This window comes from Pinus tabuliformis, chromosome 3_2 (genome assembly GCF_031772625.1).
Source record: "Pinus tabuliformis cultivar Carrire ecotype Pingquan chromosome 3_2, CPIR1, whole genome shotgun sequence".
NCBI lineage: Eukaryota > Viridiplantae > Streptophyta > Pinopsida > Pinales > Pinaceae > Pinus > Pinus tabuliformis.
This window is the reverse complement of record NC_142302.1, coordinates 204,217,273-204,239,554: the sequence shown is the minus strand read 5'-3', so window position 1 is coordinate 204,239,554 and position 22,282 is coordinate 204,217,273. Positions and strand designations below refer to the sequence as shown.

At 38.0% G+C, this 22,282-nt stretch overlaps 1 protein-coding gene across 1 annotated transcript in view; it reads right to left on the bottom strand.

Moving 5' to 3' along the window:
- AAR3 (defective in cullin neddylation protein (DUF298)) overlaps positions 1 to 21,118 on the bottom strand; it is a 135,168-nt gene extending 114,050 nt beyond the window's left edge. Inside the window, 7 exon segments of the mRNA XM_089416135.1 lie at positions 4,228 to 4,324; positions 4,641 to 4,723; positions 5,066 to 5,144; positions 5,476 to 5,527; positions 6,801 to 6,888; positions 20,743 to 20,844; positions 20,847 to 21,118. Of these exon segments, the coding sequence (XP_089272261.1) occupies positions 4,228 to 4,324; positions 4,641 to 4,723; positions 5,066 to 5,144; positions 5,476 to 5,527; positions 6,801 to 6,888; positions 20,743 to 20,844; positions 20,847 to 20,868 (523 nt within the window). The 5' untranslated portion in view covers positions 20,869 to 21,118.
- Between the last annotated feature and the right edge of the window lie 1,164 nt (positions 21,119 to 22,282).

The following is a 22,282-nucleotide window of genomic DNA, read 5'->3' as shown; positions in this document are numbered from 1 at the left end:
GGGGGTTGATGCTTTGGGTTGCGTGCTTGCTTTGAGAAAGCTCTTTTTCCCTACAAAACAAAAAACACAAAACCCAACACGGAAATACAAAAAAAAACGAACCTTACGGCTCGAAGTTAGCTTTAGCCGAAAACTAAATATTTTTCTCAATCTTTCTGATTTTCCGAGATCACACTAAGGCGCAGCGGAAAAGAGCGTACGCATGAGAAAAATCCTTCCTTTCTGTTTCTGATTTGCCCAGATCGCATAGAGTCGCAGGGCAAAGAGCATACGCAAAAATGAAAGGTATAGATCCGGTAATAAAAAAAAGCTAAATAAACCGAAAACCGAAATAAACAGAGAGAAAATAACTGTAAACTGCAAATAAACACTGTATACCTCCAGATCTTAAAAATGACGCAGCTAGGGCTACCGGAAACCTTTTCGCGTGAAACGAAAGGGGTTCCTCACTGGAACAGATGCTCCTAACACAACAGAGCAGTCCTCTCGGCCCGAAAGCAGTCAGAAACAGCAGATCTAGGAAACGGTAGTTGGATGCAGTTCTACCGGCTTCAGATTTGGATCACCAACGGACGCGGCCCTCAAATAGCTTTGATACCATGTAGGAATTTACAGGGTAAGTTCCTCAGACAGAACACCAAAGTACACCGCTCACAAACAGATCACAGATCAATACACCAGTATTTTGACGTGGTTAAAACCCTCAAAGAGGTAAATAGTCAACGCGGCCACTTCAGGCAATTTATTAATAAAAGAATGAAAATTTACATATGCTTCTCTCATAGACGGATTACCCTACAAATGACCCTCCATGCTCTTTAAATAGAGATCATGGACCAATCGGGTGTTAAGCCACGGATCAAGTGTCGGTAATACCGAGGAGAGAATGAACCGTTGGATCACTACATATCGTGACCGTCGAATTGTAAGTTACAAAATGTACATAGTAAAGAAACACACTTTACCTAACTCTATACTAGACCAAGTTGTACTTAACTATTTCCTATGTGTCGGAATATCCTAACACTCCAAAAGTGGATGAGCATGACCTATCCCTAAAGAAGTTTGATCGATTACATACTCAACTTCAATTGCTTCATAGAGAAAGAATGGAAGACTTCAAAAAGTATTTGACTATGTTAACACTGTGGCTTTTTCTGTTGTCATGGGGATAGATCTAAGATTGGTTCTAAAATTCATCCAAGGTTGGATGATTCTGCAGGAAGTCAGTCAAAATAAGGCATAAGTAATGACACCCTTACCAAGTTGGCCAAAAGAAGAGTGGCAGTTGCAAAAGATCCAAGAACAGGGCACATGATTAAATTGTGGAATCTAATGAGTATCGCTAAGGAGGAACAGAAAAATTTTGTTCATGTAACTTGCAACATTTCAGTTTCTGTTAATGAGATGTCAATGCCAAGAGCACTTGCTTTTAATACCATTCACCAGGCTGAGGTTGAAGTGAAGAGATTGGATCAGCTTAACGCTGGCAAAATGAAGGAGCTTCTGCATAAAAACAAATGAAGCTTAAGAGATATACAGGAAGGCTCATATGGAAATAGACGCCAACTCTGCACAGGAGAAGATAATAGCGATGATTGATTCTGGAACCATTAATCAATCAGACCTTCTAGCAAGCATGGATGACAAGATTGTGATGGGACTGTCTCCATGGAATCAATTATGACAGATGCGTGAGATGCAAAAGAAAGCATAAGTTTGAGTGAAGATCACCGGGAATGGTCTGTGATAAGTGTAATTGCATCTAGAACATTGGTGCAATTATAAAGATCCAAATCATTTGTTATGAATACAATATATATAAATAATAATGATTAATTAATTAGTAATCATAACATTCCTCCAAGTATACGAACTTTGTTCGTATACACTGGTTTGTTACATTGGTATCAGAGCATTCCTCTGAGTATACGAACTTTGTTTGTTACAAAATCATTTGTGTGATCCTCTTGATCACTGTGTTATTCTGCCCAGTGAGGTCGACCTGGTGACAGTGAATATACATCAGGTCTTAGTGCTCCTATCTTAACATAAGTTTCAAGACCAATATATATAGATATATATGGCTCAGCAATCCTTAGATACTTGATGAACCATCCTTGAAGTTTTGGGTGGTTTAACAAAAGAAGGGTTTGATCCAGGGTAGACCTGAAATCCAAACTAGGATAGAGCCGACTTCAAATGCAGATTGGAACTGGGCCAACCTGTGCATCTAAGGCCCAAGGCCGACCTTTGATATTAAAAATGAATTTGAGGGGTACATATTGAATTGCTGATGGAATCCTTTCAACTTCTGAAGAGGTACATGTTGTGCCTTGGATGAAAGTTCGAGGTGTCACTTGCAAAATTAGTAGGAAATGAAAGTCTTTGGAATGGCTTTTGAAGGTTGGAGTGCCCACTTTGGAGCCCCACACATATCAATACTTGGATTAGGAAGTGTGGCTTGTAGAAGCACTTGCCCTTGAAGGGCCTTTGGAGGCTGGATGCTACACATTGAAGTCCGTTGTTTCCATCATTTATGAAGGTGTCCCTCTCTTTGGGGATTGTTTGGTGTAAATTATTGTATATGTCGCATAACAAGCCAAATCTTTTAATATTTTAGCTTAATTAATTAGAGAAGAGAGCTTTTTGCCCTCAATAGGCTAGAATGGAGGCTTTTACCTAAGAAATTAATATTTTAATGTAAAATGAAGTTGCGCATCTCCCTATAAATAGAGATGCAGTTCCTCATCATTTTCTCATGGAGGAATTGGGGGAGAAATCCCTTAGCATAGTCTGAAATTTGGTTGGAGCTTTTGTGTCTTGGATTTGGTGCTATGGATGAAAGGCTAATGCACCTCATTGAGAGGAGATGATTTGTGGATGACTTTTGCAACTTCTTTGATGATTCATGGCTAGAGTTTATGGATGAGCAATGTTTTCTTAAGTGGTCTCATCAAGTCTTGTGGATTTATTTGTTGGATATATTAACTGCAAATGTGAGGGTGCATTCCCTTTGTATTGTTCTTGGATCGACCCTTTCTTGTAAACCCTAGAAGAGTTCTAGAGGAGAACCTTCCCTAGAAATTATTTTGGAGCTCACAAAAGGCAATAGGCGTATCCACTATGGTTAGTAGTGGACAACCACAATCATTACCCTTAGTCCATTCAATCCTTTTCAAGAGAGACCTGGTTGACCCCATATGCCCAGTGAAAAGACGCTAGTTTTACGGTCTTCCCATCAAGCCTTCATACCCTAAAGTTTTACCAAAACCATTTTGCTGAATTTACACTCCATCGCTTTGGAACTCTTTAACTTAAATCTTAGCAAAGTTAACCTAGAGAGGCCTCCCTCGAGCCAGACAAAAGCCAGGCTGAGCTGAGAAGAGGGTTGGTGAAGTGACAGTGGCCTCCATCTTAGTTTCAGTCAGATTGAAGTTGAGCTTTCAGGCTATATTTCAAGAAGTGCAAGTTTGTGTGCTAACAAGACTCACCAGTGGTAATAGACTGGAAGAATGGGAATAGTAGGGTGTCCAATTTGGTTCTAAGTTTTGTTTTCAAGGAGGTGAGAAATTCTTTATCTGTATTTAAATCTCCTTTGCTCATGTTCTCAGAGAGCTCAATTCTGTCGCTGACACCCTGTCAAAAGGGCTCAACCTGGTTGCTGGCTTGTGCTCTTGGAAGGAATCAAAGGATGGATCCCTTATTCAGGAACATATCCTATCTATCCTTGTCTGAGCAGCAGCATTTATGGTTTCTCTGGTTGTTCCTTGATTCTGGTCTGATTCAGTTATCCATACTTGGCAATGTAAGAACTGGCTATGGGTTTGTGGAAATTACAAGAATGGCTCTGTTGTTCCTTTAGTAACCTATCTGAGTACTAATACTCAGTTTTCCTGAAAATCCTTGGACAGATGATTATGTATAAATGTGATGCTATTCTAGCAGGTCTGCGTGGTGATGTGTATATGAAGAGATCCAGATATATTTCAGAATACTTTGTATAAGAATTCTACTGACAGATTGGTGATGATTAGTTATCTGTGATTTTTTGGATCTTTCTTGCAATACCCATAGCATACACGGAATGTGAACCCTCTTCATCTTGAATAAGATCATGATTTCTTGTCTAGGGAAAAAACAGGACTGCCATCTCAAAAATAATCCAGTAACAAGAGTCTTTCAGAAATCTAATGCATAAGTAGTAATGCACTGCTTACAAATTACCTTCAGGATCATAGTTACTCAGATCCTCATGCACAACTCTGCTGAACTCAAGGACTTGCAGCCAAGTGTCCCCAGAAATATTATACCGTTGATGGTTCTGTGCAAAAGAACATTAAAAATCAGATCCCATAATCAGACCAGAACTATTCGAAAATGAACAGAACCAGGTTTACATGGAAGGAAATAAAGTGTCAGTGAAGCAGACAAGATTGCAACTAACTAAAGAGGCATATCTACTTCCCTAAAAATAAATAGTAAATGGATAGGCAAATCTGGCCATCCAAACACAAAGGACTAGATGCCCCAAAATCCACGGGAACAATGGAAAGATGTAAACAGACCTGTAGAAATATGAAAAAAAAGTAATCTCCATAAGAAATACAAACAATTTGCACAAATAACAGAATTAGTACCTCCACAAATTCACACCACTGGTCAAGCAGCCTGAACCTTCCTAACAATACCAATCTCCAAGCCTCTACAGCTGTCCTGGCAACTGGACCAGAGGCAAACAAGTGAAAATGATGGGGTAGCATATCATTATATGAATGTCTAAAATAACTATGAGAAAAGGGGTTGAAAACAGGCATTGTAATGTCCAGCATACATGCATGAAAACTACTTTTTCAAAATAAATAATGGTAGATTGAAAAAAAAAATTGAGTTCGGCTTTGCAGCTTTGCCATTGGAATATCCCTAAGTAATTGGTCAAGACCTCATATTATTAGTGCATAGTTCAATTTAACTTGACATGATGATTTTTTCTACTAAAACGTCCACATAAAAGTACTTTATCAAATGTAATACCTGGAAATCACTTTAAAGTTTAAACACTTACCGATGCTCTTTTGTCCTCTTTCACGACATATGAAGTAGACAAATCTATAGAACATTGTAAATCCTTGGGCATCTAACAACTATAAAAGAAACAACTGTAAGAAAATTGCAAAGCATGTTTTGTGGAATAAATATGAACATTAATAACTTGTAAGAGACTAAGTGAACTTGGAAAAAATAAAGAATTCAATCCTACAAAAAGTGAACACATTGCACGGTAAACCAAAAGCAGGTAGGCTGGGATAGTGCTCAAAAGGAACAAAAAGAGTGGGAAAATAATAATTTTACTTGTTCTTATATATAGGAACAAGCTTCATGAGGAGGAAAAACACAGTCAATTAATTCATAATGCCCCCACATAGAGTGACTGACAAAATAATCCCTGGCATTTAAGGAATAGTAGAATCTCACATCTAAATTAAGCTCAGACTTTAGCTCGCGCAGGCCATCAAGTGCTGCATGCCTGCGTATGGAAAACAAAAGTTATAAGAAAAGAAACAGACAAGAAAGATGTATAGGCAGGACAGGCAAAAGAAGCAAGCTAGCAGTCCAACATACTGTTATGATCAAGTTTCCATTTCAATCTTGTAACAAGGATTAAACCCCTCATTGTGAAACGATTAGAATTATGCAGCTCTCAACTAAGGCATATCTAGAAGACATACCACTCAGGATCAAATCAGTTGCTTGAGTGAAGGTTTGAGACAAACATACTATGGATTAGGTTTGCCTGCTGTATCACTCCAAAGGAGTATATTATAAACATGCCAAGTCTATTGTTTTGGAATTTGGATGGTATTCCCAAATGCAGAGTCCTTACTCCATAGTTTGAATCTCCATATCAACTCACTCGTGTTTTTCATTTCAATAGAATAATTTCATGGGCTCAATATATGTCTTCCTAAGATTCCTATATAATCCTTCCAATCTATTCATTATTATCCCCACAAGCGGCTATATGGAAATTATCAAAGCCTAGGACTCTAATTCCAACAAAATGTGCACAGAATTGACATAAAAAGGAAGCAAAAACATGCAGATTCTCCAATAATTTTTTTGAAGCGGCCGACTTTCAATCCCCAGCAACTGAATCAAGTTCAAACAAGGAGACTGAAAGCAATCTTCTATGGAAGCTAATACTGAACCTGCTCTGAACTTATTGGCAAATTTCTCGATTAACAAACTAATAAAGTGGGATCAAAGTACTAGCAACACAGAGCAGCCACTCTCAATTCCCAACAAAAATTCAAAAATCAAAACATCCATCTCTCTCACTGCCCGTTTTATGTTCTTCCATAGGCAACAATAGTCCTTAAACCTTTAACTATTCTATATTCTTGTTTCAATAATCATGTGAGTATCGAGATTTAGAATGGGATAAGGAAAACATAGAAGACTAGAAAACCATATCATTAAGACTCAACACAGGCAAAGCTAACCATTTCAGAACTATAATCCCCTAATAGGAACTGTCCAATGTTCACCAAACAGGGGATGCAATGTTCTGAAAAGACTTAAATTCCCTCTTCACACATCTGCTTTGTGAAAAAATACAATTACCTTCAAATGCCAATTTGAGATTGTAAAGCTAAAACTATCATGATAAAATATCGTGAGCAAATAATAGCACAAATCAAAAGGAAGGCAGTTATCTAGCAAAACAATGAGGATAATCAATGGCAATAAATGCATTTCTTCTAAATTGTCTCTGAAAAAGGAAATGGCTGGTACTAAACCCTGTCAATCCTTGAGAATCTGCATAAGCTGACAGTACAGCCAGAGGTGCCTTCACTTTTCCTGGGGTAGCATCCAAAGATATGCTATCTGCAGAGAATAAAAATAGCATTCAAAGCCTCGTCAAATGAGATATCACAATATATTTTGAATAAACACATTTGTAAAAGCACACAGTAACATAATATATTCAATATAGAATTTGATAACCATTTAAAATAAGTATTGAATATGCATGATACCAATCACCCACAATACATCATTTGGGATCAAACTCTATTACATTAAAAGACAAAGAAGGGCAGGAAAGAGCAGGATATTTGTGATAAAAGTGTTCTGTGATTTTCCGATATAGGGCCAGCCAATAAAGGGTAGTTGATAGTTATCATAATGCAGATTTTCACAGCAAAATGTATAATTTATATGATTTTTTAATTTGAGTATGAAAATTTTAGCCCAGCATTTCAAGTGAACTCTTTATCCATCATCAGGACTGAGGAGCAGCCAAAAGATAAACTTCACTCAAAATATCAAGCTTAAAATCTCATGACGTAGGTTCCAAGCACTACTACAACAAATTTACAACTATTGGGGAAATAAAGCATTGACTTCAACATTCAAATTGTCAACTACCCTCCTCATCAGAGTATTGGTCTTGTTTGGTGTAAAGTGCATCAAAGTCAAAATGGTATTGGCTGGAAACAAAAGGACCACTTCTTTCCAAACCTGAATCACATTACTGATGTAACGACTGTTTAATATGATAAAAACATTACAATTTGAAACCAAAAAAATCAAAAGCATTGAGAAATACTATGCTGAAGTTTGCATCTTCTAAAATCAAATAGCATCATCAGCAACGGACAAACATTTATAAAGCATTGACAGTTCACTCAGATGGCACCATTACTTATAATAATCACGTCAACATGACGTCACACACATGTGAATGCCTTTGCAATATTGGCAAGAATCATCTCAACAGCTTTGCCGTGAACATGAAAAATTGTGGTATGTAGGACATCTGTTAGCTTTCAGAGTTACTCCAAAAGTGTTCACACCATGTTTGGGGATGCTTCATGTGATCTTGGGTGCATGGTGTACCGTGTATGGTTGACTTTTGGTTAGAGTTCACACAATGTTTGGGGGTGCTTCGTGTGATGTTGGGTGCATGGTGTATGGTTGACCCTGACTTTCTCCATTGACAGATATGCACATTGGGGGCATTTTATTCACTGATTGGCAGACTATGTATGGATGTTTTGATGGCCTTCATCCTTGTTGCATTGGAGGCCTATGGGACTTGGTTACATTCTTCATGTAGTGTGCATGTCAGAGAAGGTTTCTTGCTTTGAGGAGGTTGTTAAGCACTAGACAACATCAGGTTGCTTGATTGTTTGCATAGAGGCCTACACTTTGGTAGAGGACACTTGGGTTGTGCGAGTGCAGTGGACATGTAGGCACGTGCAGGCACATGGCCTAGGAGATACATTGGAGCCTTGGAGCACTTGGAGGAGCATTGGAGCACATGTGCGACTTGTAGAGAAAGTGCTTCACTTCTATGGATCTACTTATATTTTGTAGGTTGCTTGTAGTGGACTAGATCCACTAGTCATTGTGGACCTTCCATTACCTCCCATATAAATGTAGTTTCATTGGTGGAGATATGTTTTAGTGATTTTCCCTAGCTACGGTTTTGGAGAGCTTGTGGAATATTGTAGCAAAGCTTGCGATAAGCTGTATGTACCATGTACATGGATTTCATTTCTCCTTTATATACATAAAGTTTTCAGCTGTCCAAAATTTTCTTATCGCAGATTTAATTTTCAGCTAACATTGTATTTGTGCCTTAATAAGATTTAGTGCTGTGATTTCTCCTGTCATAAAGTGATTTTCAAATGTGACTTATGCTTGAAAAGATAGCTCTTGGGAGCTGAAACTCGTTGGCATAAATTTGGTATTCTTTCTCTTGGATTGCATAGTGTATTGGGTTTGTTCTGAAGTGAAATATTTTCCACTGTTTGCTGCTGTAAATTATATTTCAGTTCAGCCACAAGGCTGATAATTCACAGATACTAGATCCAGTAAACCTCTCGTAAAGATATTTTCTCATGAACAGTAAAATATTTCATGTTAAGATCTTAGAGTTAATTAAAAATTGTTTGAACAGGTAACTATGGTTGACTCAGCAGGCGTCAGAACAATACAAATTGTGAAAACAAACTTGGAAAATAATTTAAAACAAATGGCTGAGCAATTAAAAAACACAAAACAAAACCTTATTTTCAAACAAAATGCAAAAAAAAAAACTTGATATACCAGAGCACCACCTGCAAAAAAAAACTCCCAAGGGCAATGTTTTCACATTATTTTCAAAAATAAAATTGTTTCTAATCCACAATTCTGGTAGCACCAATTTTGAAGAGCACTTCCAAGTTCATCTTATTCCTGGAGTCTCATTTAAGAGATTTGTGGCTTAGCAGGGTTTCATTCTTGTGGCTTATATAATCTGCTTTAAGGTTAGAAAATGCCCTTTGATTTGACCTTGGGAGAGACTTCTATGTCATTCCAATTTCTAAGCCAATAGAACTAGATTCAAAGATAAGGTCCATTTCAGTTACATACAGCATTTTGGCTTGCACATAAAACAATTTCTCCCCTGTACTAAACTGAGAACTTCCCTGCAGCCCATTATGTTTATTAATAATAAATACCAATGTGAAATTTTCCTTCAACATCAGGAGTATTTTTAGCCATTGAAATTCCTTCCACTACTTACTACATATGTATATTATTTGTCTGAAGCAAAACCTAGAGATTGTGTGCCTTTTCAGCATAAGCCAAAACTTATTAAAAAACATGCATAATTTTTTGGCTGGCAGAAATAAATCTATTGTGACTGATAAAAAATCCATACATTTAACCTTGAACTGCTTTCTCAAAATTGTAGCATGATTGCACGTTCAGTAATAACAAGCCAAAAATCATACATATGAAAAGCTGTGGGAAACAACTCGTTTTCCGGAAGATGAATCCTGTTGCAGATTTGGAATGTCAACCGCATAACAATGTACTCTGTGGATTATTCTCCAGATCCACGATCTACAACTTCCAACCACAGAAATCTTCAAACAGTTACAATCCATCTTTTTTTGTGACAGAACGTATTTCATATTAAAATTTTATATATGCTGTGGGATGTTGGCATTATGATTCAAGTGTTGTCCTTGATGGCAACTCATTCAAAGGTATGATACAGGTGATGGTAACTCAATCAGAGGACAGATCTTAGTACAGCAGGTCAAGAGAGAGATATACGCAGGTTCATCATGACCAAGCCGCGTATACACGCGGGTTAGACGTTCCAAAGACGCGTATGCCTATACACGCACTTTCACGCAAGGATAGGCGTGTATAGGTCCATGGTATTGGTCCATGGTATTTGGTCCGAAGTGTTGATCCCAGGTATTGGGTCCAAGGTATTGTTTCTACATGGTTTTGGACCATGGTATTGAGAGAAGCCTAAACCTATATAAGGAGAAGATCATTAGGCAAAGGATGATGAGCAAGTAATGAATGTCTGACGAAGTGTGAAGATCTAGTATGCTGGTTATGGGTTTGTGATGCTTGGCTCAAGTTGGAAATGGCAGCGAAGGTATAAGTAATTATCTTTAGATCTGTACGCGGGTTCTCTCTGGTGAAAGCGCGTATACACATGGTTTTGATATAGTCAAGTAGCGTATGCATTATGAGATTTGATATTTCAGGTTGTTGTTGGTTCTAGTGGTTGTTGCAGAGTTCTGGGCTCTGGTCTGTGTTCTGGTAACTGTGTTTTGATGACAGGGTTTCAGTGATTCAGTATTGGGTGATTTAGTGATTGATGATTCAGGTATAGTTGATGATTGTCTTACAGTGGTGATTGTTTTGTACTTATGGATCCAGTATGAAAATTTATGAAACGTGGTCCCTGGAAGTAAAGAGAAGGTAGTAGCCTTCTGTAGGTCAGCACTTACGTACTAGTATTTCAGCGAGTACAAGAGCTATGGGGGTTGTAGCTCCCTTCCAGAAGAAGCTGGAGAACGAGAGAGAGTTGTAGCCTCTGCAGGTTGCAGCCTGCGTGCTGGTAAAGGACTGCACCAGTACATTGTAAAAGAAGTTTCTTATTAAAGGAAGATAGAAACAAATTGCAACAGATGGTTTTCACCCACATTGGGTTTCCACCTTATATCATGGTGTTCATGTGTGCTCCTTATGTGTGATGATCTGTTCTGTTTTACTGCACCTGTTTACTGTTAATATGGTTAATAATGTTCCGATGCACTCATTGAAGATCAACTAACTGAATCATAAGTTTACTGGATATACGCGAGTTTCATTTAACACAGTTGCGTATATATGTGGGTATCCTTAACTGAAGTAGCGTATATGAGGAAATGAAAAAGTTTTATTGATTTGATAACACTGATACACCCCCCCCCCCCTCAGTATTATTTCCAAAATGGGAAACAACTTGTTTTCCTAAAGATGAATCCTGTTGCAGATTTGATCAGGGCTGACTAATTACACCATTTCCCATCCATGGATCATAGGTACGTACTCAGAGGGTTTTCTGTTGAGCATTTTTCTTGGGAAAAAATAGCCAGTCCCAGTACTTGATACTACCACACCCTAGAAAGATTTTAAAGATACAATCTATGTGAGATACCAACTTTTAGTTCACTATAATATTTTAATAACAAGGATAAGAAAGCCCATCAACAAAGTTTTCATTTCATCAACAGGTGCACTAAGTATTTTGCCAAACAGAACTATTACCCATTTCCATAACAGCTTAACAGCTATTGCATTTTTCACCAAATGTTTACAAAATGCATGATATGGTAAATAATTTTTGCATAGTTGTGGACTCCACTCTGCAGTAAGATAATCTCCTACAGGAATCAACAGAATCAACGGAATACCCTTTGAGAACGATATACTGTTGGGCCTTAGATGATGCCTTTTCATATACCAAAGAATTAATTCCAGACTTCTAATTCTGTTTAAATTGCTAACTGACACCGTAAAAATTCTAAATAACAGGTAAGATTGTACTTGTACCTATCAGATATGCGACAGATTTAAGTCGCAACATTGGTAAATTCTGTTGATTTTCTAGTGTAATCAAGACTAGAGCAATTTTTCTATCTGATAACTACTTCTAATGATACATTTTAACTTCTTTAAATCATATTCAAATCATCAAGCAGTTACACTTGGAAAACTTTCAACCATCAGTAGAGCAGTAGATCACAATGAAAACAATGGACAAGAGACACCAAAATTTCGGCCAGCAGCCAGGGCAAAACCCACAAGGAGAAACCCAGCAAATCTTTCCTTAATAGAGAGATAGTTCAATTCATCAATAGTACATCAGTCAAAAGAAAATGTCTTTGATAAGATCATATGGACAAAACTCTGTCTTCTTCCACAGAACTTTGCCAGAGATAAGGAGCCACAAAAAAGCTCACATACTACAGAGAATAGCGCCACGGAGGAGCTCGCATACCACAGAGAAAGCTACCATAGAGAAGCTTGCATGCCACAAAGAAGCTCGCCTGCCACAAATAATAGTGCCACAGAGAAGCTTGCATACAACAGATAATAATGTCACAGAACTCAGCCTGCTTAGGTCTTCAAGGGTAAGGAGTAAGAGATAGAATACTTGCATCTAATTTCGTCCTCCAAACAACTTGTCTTATTTGCATAGAACAGAAGGAGATATGAGATCAATCGATGTGTAATGGAGGAGAAGTGGTCTCCTATAAATAGCCTTCAATAGGAGGTCGAATGGGTGCCTCAAAAGGGACCTGGCCGACTTAGGGATGACTTGGCATTTGTTGAGTCATTATTTCAAATTTAATTTTTATTTTCTTTTGATGAAAATACCAACCATGGCTACCAAAATTTCCAACACTCCACCTTAGTCAGGGAGGTACTTTTCATTTGCTCTCTCAAGATCAATCTACCCAACCATTCCATGGGTCTCTCAGCAATAGGCCAAGGGAGAGATCAGATGTACAAGTCTCTCTCTTCCAAGATCAATCTCCCCGACCAATCCATAGGTCTCTCAGCAATAGCCCAAAGGAGAAATCAGATGTACAGGTCTCTCTTTCTTTCAAGATCAATCTCCCCGACCAATCCATAGGTCTCTCAGCAACTACCCAAGGGAGAGATCACAAGTCTCATCATAAGGAAAGATACATAGCATCAAACACATCCCATCAATCAATATCGTTCATGAGGCCAAACTCTCCAACCATATGCAATGGTTACACAGGGTCCATCTCCCCAACCATAAACAAGGTCTCTCGGTCCATGACCCAAGGGAGGAATCCCTATCTCAATTCCCAACTATATAGTCTCTCAGCCCACAACCCAAGAGAGAGGACTCATCCTTCCCGACCAAACTCATTGGCCTCTCAGTCAACGACCCAAGGAAGGGAACTTGAGATCAATCCCAGACCAATCCATTGGTCTCTCGATAACTAAATCACAAAATCAAAGTCCTCGACCAAACTCATTGGTTTCTCAATCAACTGACCTAAGGGATCACTTCATGCCTCAGAACCAAGCTCCCTAACTAGACTCACTGGCCTCTCGGGCAATTGACCTAAGGGAGTGACAATATTCCTGACCATAATCTATGGTCTCTCAGCCATAGTTTTAAAAATTGGCCAGCATGAATGGAAAACCAGTCAAACCCGTCGATTCATTAGGCAACCAGGTCGAATCAGGGAAAAAACCTGGTTTAAGGGCCGACTTAGCCAAAAAAACACAAAAAGCGGACCAAACCGACCAGTTTATGACGGAACCGGCCGCTTTATGGTCAAACCGGTCGGTTCAGTCATAAATCGCTTGGTTCATTGCCAAGGTCGCAACAGACCCACACAGAGTCTTTTTGGAAGCTTCCTGGGTGTTTTGGAGGGAAAGTAAGGGTTGTTTCCCTCCAAAAACACCCTCTCCAAGCCTTTAAAAGGAGCTCACCCCCCTCATTTGCCTCACACATCTCATTTGGAGTTTTTGTGAGTTTGATTGGGAGCTTGGAGAGTGTTGAGTTTTTGTTGGAGTAGTGGAACAGCAAAGAGTTTGAGCTAAGTAGTAGCCATCATGCCTCCAAAAGCCAAGGATACTGCATGGGCTCATTGTGATATGATTGATGGCAAAATGATCTATAAATATTGCCAAAAGTCTATTGAAGGAGGGGGTACTAACAGGTTCAAGCAACACTTGGTTGGGATAGGAGGCCATGTAAAGCCATGTGGAGCACCAAATGAAGTAATAGGGCATATTAGACGTTTGAGACTTAAGTCACTAAACCAGTAGAGAAGTTTGTGACTCAAGCAGTTGCAAAGTTTGGGAATCGAGACTCAACCAACTGAGTTTGATCATGATGAGAAGTTTCAAGTGATAATGTTGATCATTAATATCGTATATGTAGACTTGTAGTAATGCTAGTGGCCCCATAGTTTGTACGCTTTGTTTTTGAACTCTAGAGGCCATTTAGAGCCTCATTGATTATATACTTTGTTGTTGATAGGTATTGCTCTTGGTGCCATTTTGATATATTCACATTTACATGGGTATATATATGAGCAAACTTTGCATATTTTGTGTCTATTGGTTTGGAATCATGGTTTTAAATCTTAAAAATAGATTTTTTTCATTAAAATTTAATTATTTCATGTGTTTTTTTAAACACAGTTCATTGAGATCTAACCAGTCCCTGTTTGACCAGTTCCGATTTGAAACCCGATTTATTAGGTGGACAGGTCCGGTCACCGGTTCTGGTTTTTAAAACTATGCTCTCAGGTACAGCCCAAGGAAGATCCTCATGATGTTATCAATCAATGCTCCCTCTCCAAGAGGGGTTCTCAGCTATTCCAGGCTTCTGATAAAACATCATCAAAATGCTCATCAATAGAAATGTATTCGAGCCTCACAGATCCACATAGGACAACATCCTGAATATATAGTGATACTTGGTCTCAATGTGCTTCTACCTGACATGAAAAACCAGGTTCTCAAAAAGCTTTAAACGGCTTTGATTATCTCAATATATAATGGTTAATTCCAGCACCTTATCAAACAAACCAGCAACTAGCTTTCAAAGCCACACACCTTCACAAAAGGCTGAACAGGTAACAATATACTCAGCCTCAGTTGTACTAAGAGCAACAGAAGTTTGCATGAAATCATAACAGAGCCCAAGCCAAAAACAAAACCAAAAGTGTTCTTTCTATCATCAGTGCATGCGTCCCAATCAGCATTAGTAAACATATGCATTTGCCATATCTCAAACCAAAATCAGTGGTGTTATGCAAACATCTCAATATTCACTGCAACCCAATGCACTTGTTAGGGCTGAAGCAAGAATTAGCAGATATCAAGTCCAAATAGTTCAATGAGCTAATCAATTTTCGATACATAGAGGGATCATCCAGATCAGAATCACAATCTGGTATCTTTTTCAAATTTGTAACCATGGGAGGATCCATGGACTTACAGTCCATCATGCCCAATTTCTTTGCCCAATAAAGATTACATCATGCTTTTGCCAAATTTCTAATCCCAAATAATGATGCATTAAGACCAAGATCCTTCATCTCAAATTCAAAAATCAATTGCCTCTTTCATTGGACAATGTTAAATGAGAACGTCAGCCCCCGTCAAAAACAAATCATCTACATACAGCATCAAAATCAAGGGCTCACCTTCAACAAATTTGGATCAGCATTATTCTTCAAGACTTCCAGCCATCTTCATCTTGGAAGTCACAACTAGCTTATTTTCATCATGGATCAAAACATGCTTCAATCAGGCTTATATTATCTGCTCCCTTTGAGTCCAGTGCTCATCTAATCACAAGTCTTCTTATCACTTTGTTCTTCCATCAATTTCCACAACCTTGGTAGTCTTCACAATGTACCTGCAATCCTCACTAGGAGGCCATGGAAGAACAAACACAACCAAACAAGATACACAAGGACAAGAAGAAGAATAACAATAATGATTTAAAATAGGAGAGAAACAAGACACTTATCTTTTGAGAACATGTAGAGTCCCTCTTGATCTTTAGTCTTCTTGCAAATCAATTTCGTCCACATCATCATCATCATGTCATTCCTTCTTAGAGCTAGGGTTTCTTCTTTCAAGCAAAAACAGCCCAAGGCTTTCTTCTCCAACCCTCTGATTGATTAGATAGGGCTATTAATTGATTAGCTAGGGTTTTGACTCCAAACCTTAATAATTCTTCAAGTTTAGTCAAGGGTTTACAAACCCACTCATCCTTGCATTCTTTCCCAACTTCAACATTCATGTTTTCAATATTAGTATTAGGAATGATCAATCCTAGGGTTTTGTTCATAAACCCTAGGGAATTTTTGTTCAAACCCTTACTAGGATTTTACAAACCCAAAACATTCCAAGAATCTAATCAAGACATTCATTCTTCCAAATCCTAGATTTTGCAATCCATTACGTCTCAAACTTTCAGCGAGATATTAGAAGATGTATTCAGCTCATAATTTGATCAGCCTTCAATATTTTTATAAGGAGATTCCACCCTTGATATGTCTCAAGCTCTCAGCAACTTTGCATATATTTCCAATGTCCAAAGCTATCAAGGAACTCTTTTATCACAACAACAATATTTCCTCTTATCAAAGTGCGACAAACATCATTATTCTAAGGAAGTTCTTCAAATTAAGATGTCTTCGGTCATTTTATGATTATGTCTTGATATTCAAATCTTGAAGAGGAACTCAACCTTTCTTTATCTAATTGATTGGGTCCTTGTACAACCTAGATTTTCAACACATGTATACATGACTTCTTCAGTGGAATAGCATGAATTCAATGAAAAAATTACAACGGTCCTAAATGGGTTTTCCAAGAAACCCTAAATGAGTAATCTCATGACCGATCATAAAATAGCCTCTTGATACAAGTCTTTTATTTCAATAAGAATGTTGACAAAGCAAGATCCAAAGTCACGGTGGATAAATACATACTTTCCATTTGAAGACTTATAGTTGAGCTACCCATCACTGTAAAACTCAAGGTGAGATTTGGCATGAAATACATGTTATTACCTTCTATATTACAATCATATTCTAGATTGTGCAATAAGACATCATGTTTGTATTTATATCTTGCATTGTATCTTTGTTTATTCACTTAAGGCATTAGTCCATCAGTCCTTGTAGTGAAGGAAATTTCATTCTTGAAGTCCTTCAATGCAGCGCCTTTATGATCTTTCTTTAAGACTAGAGGAGCAATTTGATCCTTTTGATGATTTTGGTCTTAAGTCTTAGGAATACGTCCTTATCTTCTCTTGAGAGATTAGTATCAACATATTCGATGAATCTTAATATAAACATGATTGCAAGGTTCAATAAGTCTAGAAGGAGTAACTTGACTTTGTAGTCTAATCTTCATGTCAATACATGACCTTGTAGCTTTAGCATTCCAACAGACTTGACTTTTCTTGCTTGAGTCGGTTCTTAGAACTTATGATCAATTATAGTATTAATGCTCCTTGTAGTAGTCTATACTATCTAAGAAGTCATCGACTGAGGATCTCAAATTTCTGAGGTGAATTTCGTCCTTCAGCCTAATTTTAGTCTCGATCTAGTCTTCAAAGGGAAAAACTTCTATATGTATTTGTCATCGTTTTATAAACATTATCATGATTCTTTCCTCAAAGACATACTAGCACTTAAATACCACCGAGATTTCATACAATATCACAGAGACAATGAGGCTCAGTCTTTGCATGTAGAATAGGCTCTCCATACAAACTTCGGACCTTTTCTCAGATATTGGATGGCAACCACAGACCTCAGTTTTGGCATAATAATGATCTCCAACTTGATTACCTTAGTCAGAGGCTCAGACTTTCTCAAAGAGTTTGGATGCCTTTAACAATATTACCATGGAGAGAACTTGAATGCTACAGAGAGCTCGAAAGCCTCATAATTCAAATCCAACACATACTTTCGACCCTTCTTTCACGAAGATATATCATAGGGAATTCGGTCCTTTAGAGAGAACTTGGATCATAACTCAGATCATCATCATTAAGCAGAAAGGTAATTCGCATAGTTTCATTGTTTTATATGGCCTCAGACTTCGCATCATTTCGCAGTGAAGAAGTGCCTCAGGTTCACAAGTTTCCACAAAACATAGGTCCCACAGGTCCACAAGAAAACAAGTGCCTTCATCTTCTACTCGGCCTTCCAGGTCTTCCTAAGTGAGGGCAAGATCTTCCCGATACTGCTCTTCAAACCACCATAGCTCTGATACCATGTTGATTTTTCTATCTAGTAACTACTTCTAATGACACATTTTAACTTCTTTAAATCATATTCACATCATGAGGCAATTACACTTAGAAAAATTTCAACTATCAGTAGAGCAGTAGATCACAATGAAAACAACAGAGAAGAGACACCAAAATTTAGGCCAATGGCTAGGACAAAACCCACAAGGGGAAAAACCAGCAAATCTTCCTTATGAGACAGAGAGGTCAATTCATCAATAGTACATCAGTCAAAAGAATATATCTTTGATAAGATCATATGGACAAAACTTTGCCTTCTTCCACGGAACTTTGCCAGAGATAAGTAGCCACAGAAAAGCTCACATACTACAGAAAATAGTGCCACAGAGAAGCTCGCATACCACAAAGAAAATTGCCATAGAGAAGCTCGCATGCCACAAATAATAGTGCCATAAAGAATCTCGCATACCACAGATAATAGTGCCACAAGGAAGCTTGTATACCACAGATAATAATGTCACATAACTCAACTTGCTTAGGTCTTCAAGAGCAAGGAGTAAGAGATAGAATACTTGCATCTAATTTCGGCCTCCGAATAACTCGACTTCTTCGCATAGAACAGAAGGAGATATGAGATCAATCAATGTGTAATGGAGAAGTGGTCTTCTATAAATAGCCTTCAATAGGAGGACAAATGAGTGCCTCAAAGGGGCCCAGCCGACTTAGGGCCGACTTGACATTTGTTGAGTCATTATTTCAAATTTAATTTTTCTTTACTTTTGATGAAAATACCAACCATGGCTACCAAAATTTCCAACAAATTCCAAGGTTTACAAAAGGTTGTGATTTCGGAATGTGGCTCTTCCAATCACAAATATTGCCACCCGCTGTATAATTAAATATTACTTCTGCCCACTCTTTTCTTTTTCATTTAATTTTGTTCTCTTGTTGTTTCATAATGCCCAACTTTGTCTTCTTCTCCTTTTCCATTCATATATTTGTTGCTTACTATATTTAACTTTGCACCCTCCATCAAATTCCACGTCTTCTTTATTTTCTTTTACAATTCAATGTGTTCTATTGTCCTCTCTTTTATTTTATAAGACTTCAATATGGAGACAATTAAGCATGTTTACACTACATATCTGCTGAACGGCATATCTTCCTGATAGTCTTCCGAATTATAGCTTTAGCAATGGGATCATATCTCTAGTATCTACTTGCCAACATTGAATATTTAGTAATTTCGTTGTTAAAGAAGATTTATTTCTCACCCTTTTCTTAATCCCAGGTTAAAAGAAAATTTGTTTTTCACCCTTTTCTTAATCTCTGGTTAAAAGAAGATTTGTTCTTCACCTTTTTCTTAATTCCAGGTTAAAGGAGACTGGATTGTTTGTGAGATCACTTGTTGCCAATGTGGCATTATAGTTCTGATTATCTAAATTGAATTTATATTCATGTTGCAATTAACCAACAATGAACATCAATCACTCTACACGAAAAGCAGCATACATGTTACTGAAGTGGTCTACCAAGACAGCTACAAGCTATTGAAGGCCAGCATTTCAAGTATCATGTGAAGTAACTGAACCAGTTCATGTAATACATAATAATAAATACCCAAGAGCCTAAGCAACTAAAATCCAGATTTTGGGTAACCAGCCAAAAGTTAAAACTGTATGATTGAATAATACCTGCGTGCGGTAAAAAAATTTAAATAGTCATGTTTAAGAGAAAGTGTTGCAGATTATGAATGTTGTAAAATGGGGAACAACGATGGTAAATGTTGTGCAATAAAGAACACTGAAACACTCCATTGAGATTGAGAAAGGACTGCAAAAACATAGGAGGGTATCAAAGCTTGCCACAAATTTCAAACATCTATCATTTATTATTCTTCAAGTTTCGCGTGTTGTCGATAGGGTCACGGTCCACAGGTGAATATGTTCGCATTTGAGGCCACTCATCAAGGTTCAAATCACCCAGAGAGACAAATAAGCGGTTTAGAGTCTAGATCAGGTGCAGCAGCTTAGCCAAATGGCAAATGAGAGTACTACTTCTGATCATTGGTTCACCACTCGATGCCCATCTTGCCTGCGCAAGAAGGCCACATACGGCGCACCATTTGTAATGCTTCTCTTTAGTTTGACCGAATCACTTTGCACAAGATAAATGTTTGCCATGTTAACTCAAGCTAATGAAGCATTGTGAGGAGCGTTACTGTCAAAAATGTATAACAACGGCCATGTAAACCAGTTATGCCGCTTATTTCTTGTAATCTCAGCAGCTGGCATGACATACAATAATGGGTGGGACCAGCAACCAAAGATGCAATGAATGTGTACTAAATTACCCACTGACCAAACCTAGGTGGTAAAAAACCACCAGTTGAGTTTGGATTCTTCCATAGCAAATGAAAGCCGCCATACCTAACCTAGTCTTACATTGGTTGAAAAAAGGACACACTTTGAGCCTAATTTATCTCATCTACCCTCTATAACAAATGTACTAGTCTGATGTCAATCATTCATCAACAATCACAATTCCAACTCGCTCAAAACTTTTCAACTTCAGAGACAAATCCAATACCAAAAAGCAAAGATAAAATTTTGGGAACATACCGCAGTAATCTATATAGATCTTGGCCATATTGCTTGAGAGAGCAGAAGCCACGCCCATTCTCGTACCCTGTGAAGATGATAAATACGGTAGGGGTATGGTTCAACACGCCCCAAACCTCCAACCATCAAATGGAAACAAGACAGGACATGAGAGGAGGGGCTCTCTCAAACTCAATTTCACCGCGCGCCCACACAGAAGAGACACAGAAGTTGCTCTTTCCTCGACGGTAAAGGAGATCGAAACCCACCGGGTGAGACTTTTATACGACGAGCATTTGCAATACTAATATGTCCGCACGCCATGCTGGGGACACATCATCACCACGGGAGGGCATTTTAAACGTCGCTGATTTCATTCATTTAATTTCAGTGGTGTGAGAGGGGAGGACAGGCATGATGCTTTTACCGGCATGTGTATTCATTCTTGTGATGGTTACCTTTTTTCTAAGCTTCAGATATATGATGCTTTTACCGGCATGTGTATTCATTCTTGTGATGGTTACCCTTTTTCTAAGTTTCGGATATCTTATGGCAATACGTTAATGGGGAGTAAAAAAATTTAAAATTTAAAATTTAAAAAAACTAATGAATTTTGTTAAAATTTTAGAGATAGTTTAGGCTTTAAATAATTTAAATTTAATTGCAAAAAATTGTTTTAAAATTTGTGTTGTGTTATAAATTAAATTGAATTAGTTTAAATTTTTGGGTTGTGTTATAAATTAAATTGAATTATTTTAAATTTTAATTCATTACATAGTTAATTTTTGAGAGTTAGTTTAATTGATTAATATCGCTAAAGCATTTTACTAATGGGAGGTAATGGAATCAATTCTTCTTGATGCTCTTGGGGTTAGGATAAGTTTTAAGAAGGAATTTAAATGACAAAGTTTTAGTTACTACCCACATCACATTTGGTGGCAAAATCAATGAGAAAGCTTTATAGCAATGTTGGGCATTTCAAGTGGTCAAGTCCCACTGGCACAATCGGTTGAGGATGGGCCTCGTTAGAAAGGCGACCCAAGATCAAACCTCATGGAGGTTGTTGCACCCGTGCTAGGGGTAGGAGACACGCTAAAATCTAGTTAGCTTAGGATTGGTGTGGCCCAGGCCGGGTGCAATCCCCGGGTGATTTTGACGGCTTAGATGTCCTTGTTCGCGGTTTCTCAAGCCATAGGTCAAGCCTAGATAAACACAAATCACTTGACAGACAAACAAAAATGTTAGGCATTTCAAGTGGTTAAATTGGGGGCTCTAGAAACTCAGAACCATTTATCATGAAGGAGTGGGTCCTTGATCACTAGCTTGACCTTGCTTAGTCTTACATGCCATGCACAAAGCAAATGGTTCCTCTTTTGGTTATATAGATCTTAGACTTTCTCAACTTTCCTAGAGAGTGTCTCGAAAAGAAATGCCAGCTTGTTAGTGATCTTTGTTCCACTCAGCGATATAGGAGACTGGTACATTGAAAAGGACTTGACCTATATAAGAATCTATGGAGCAACACCAGCCCCACACTTACTTCCCAAGTTTATGCTTGACA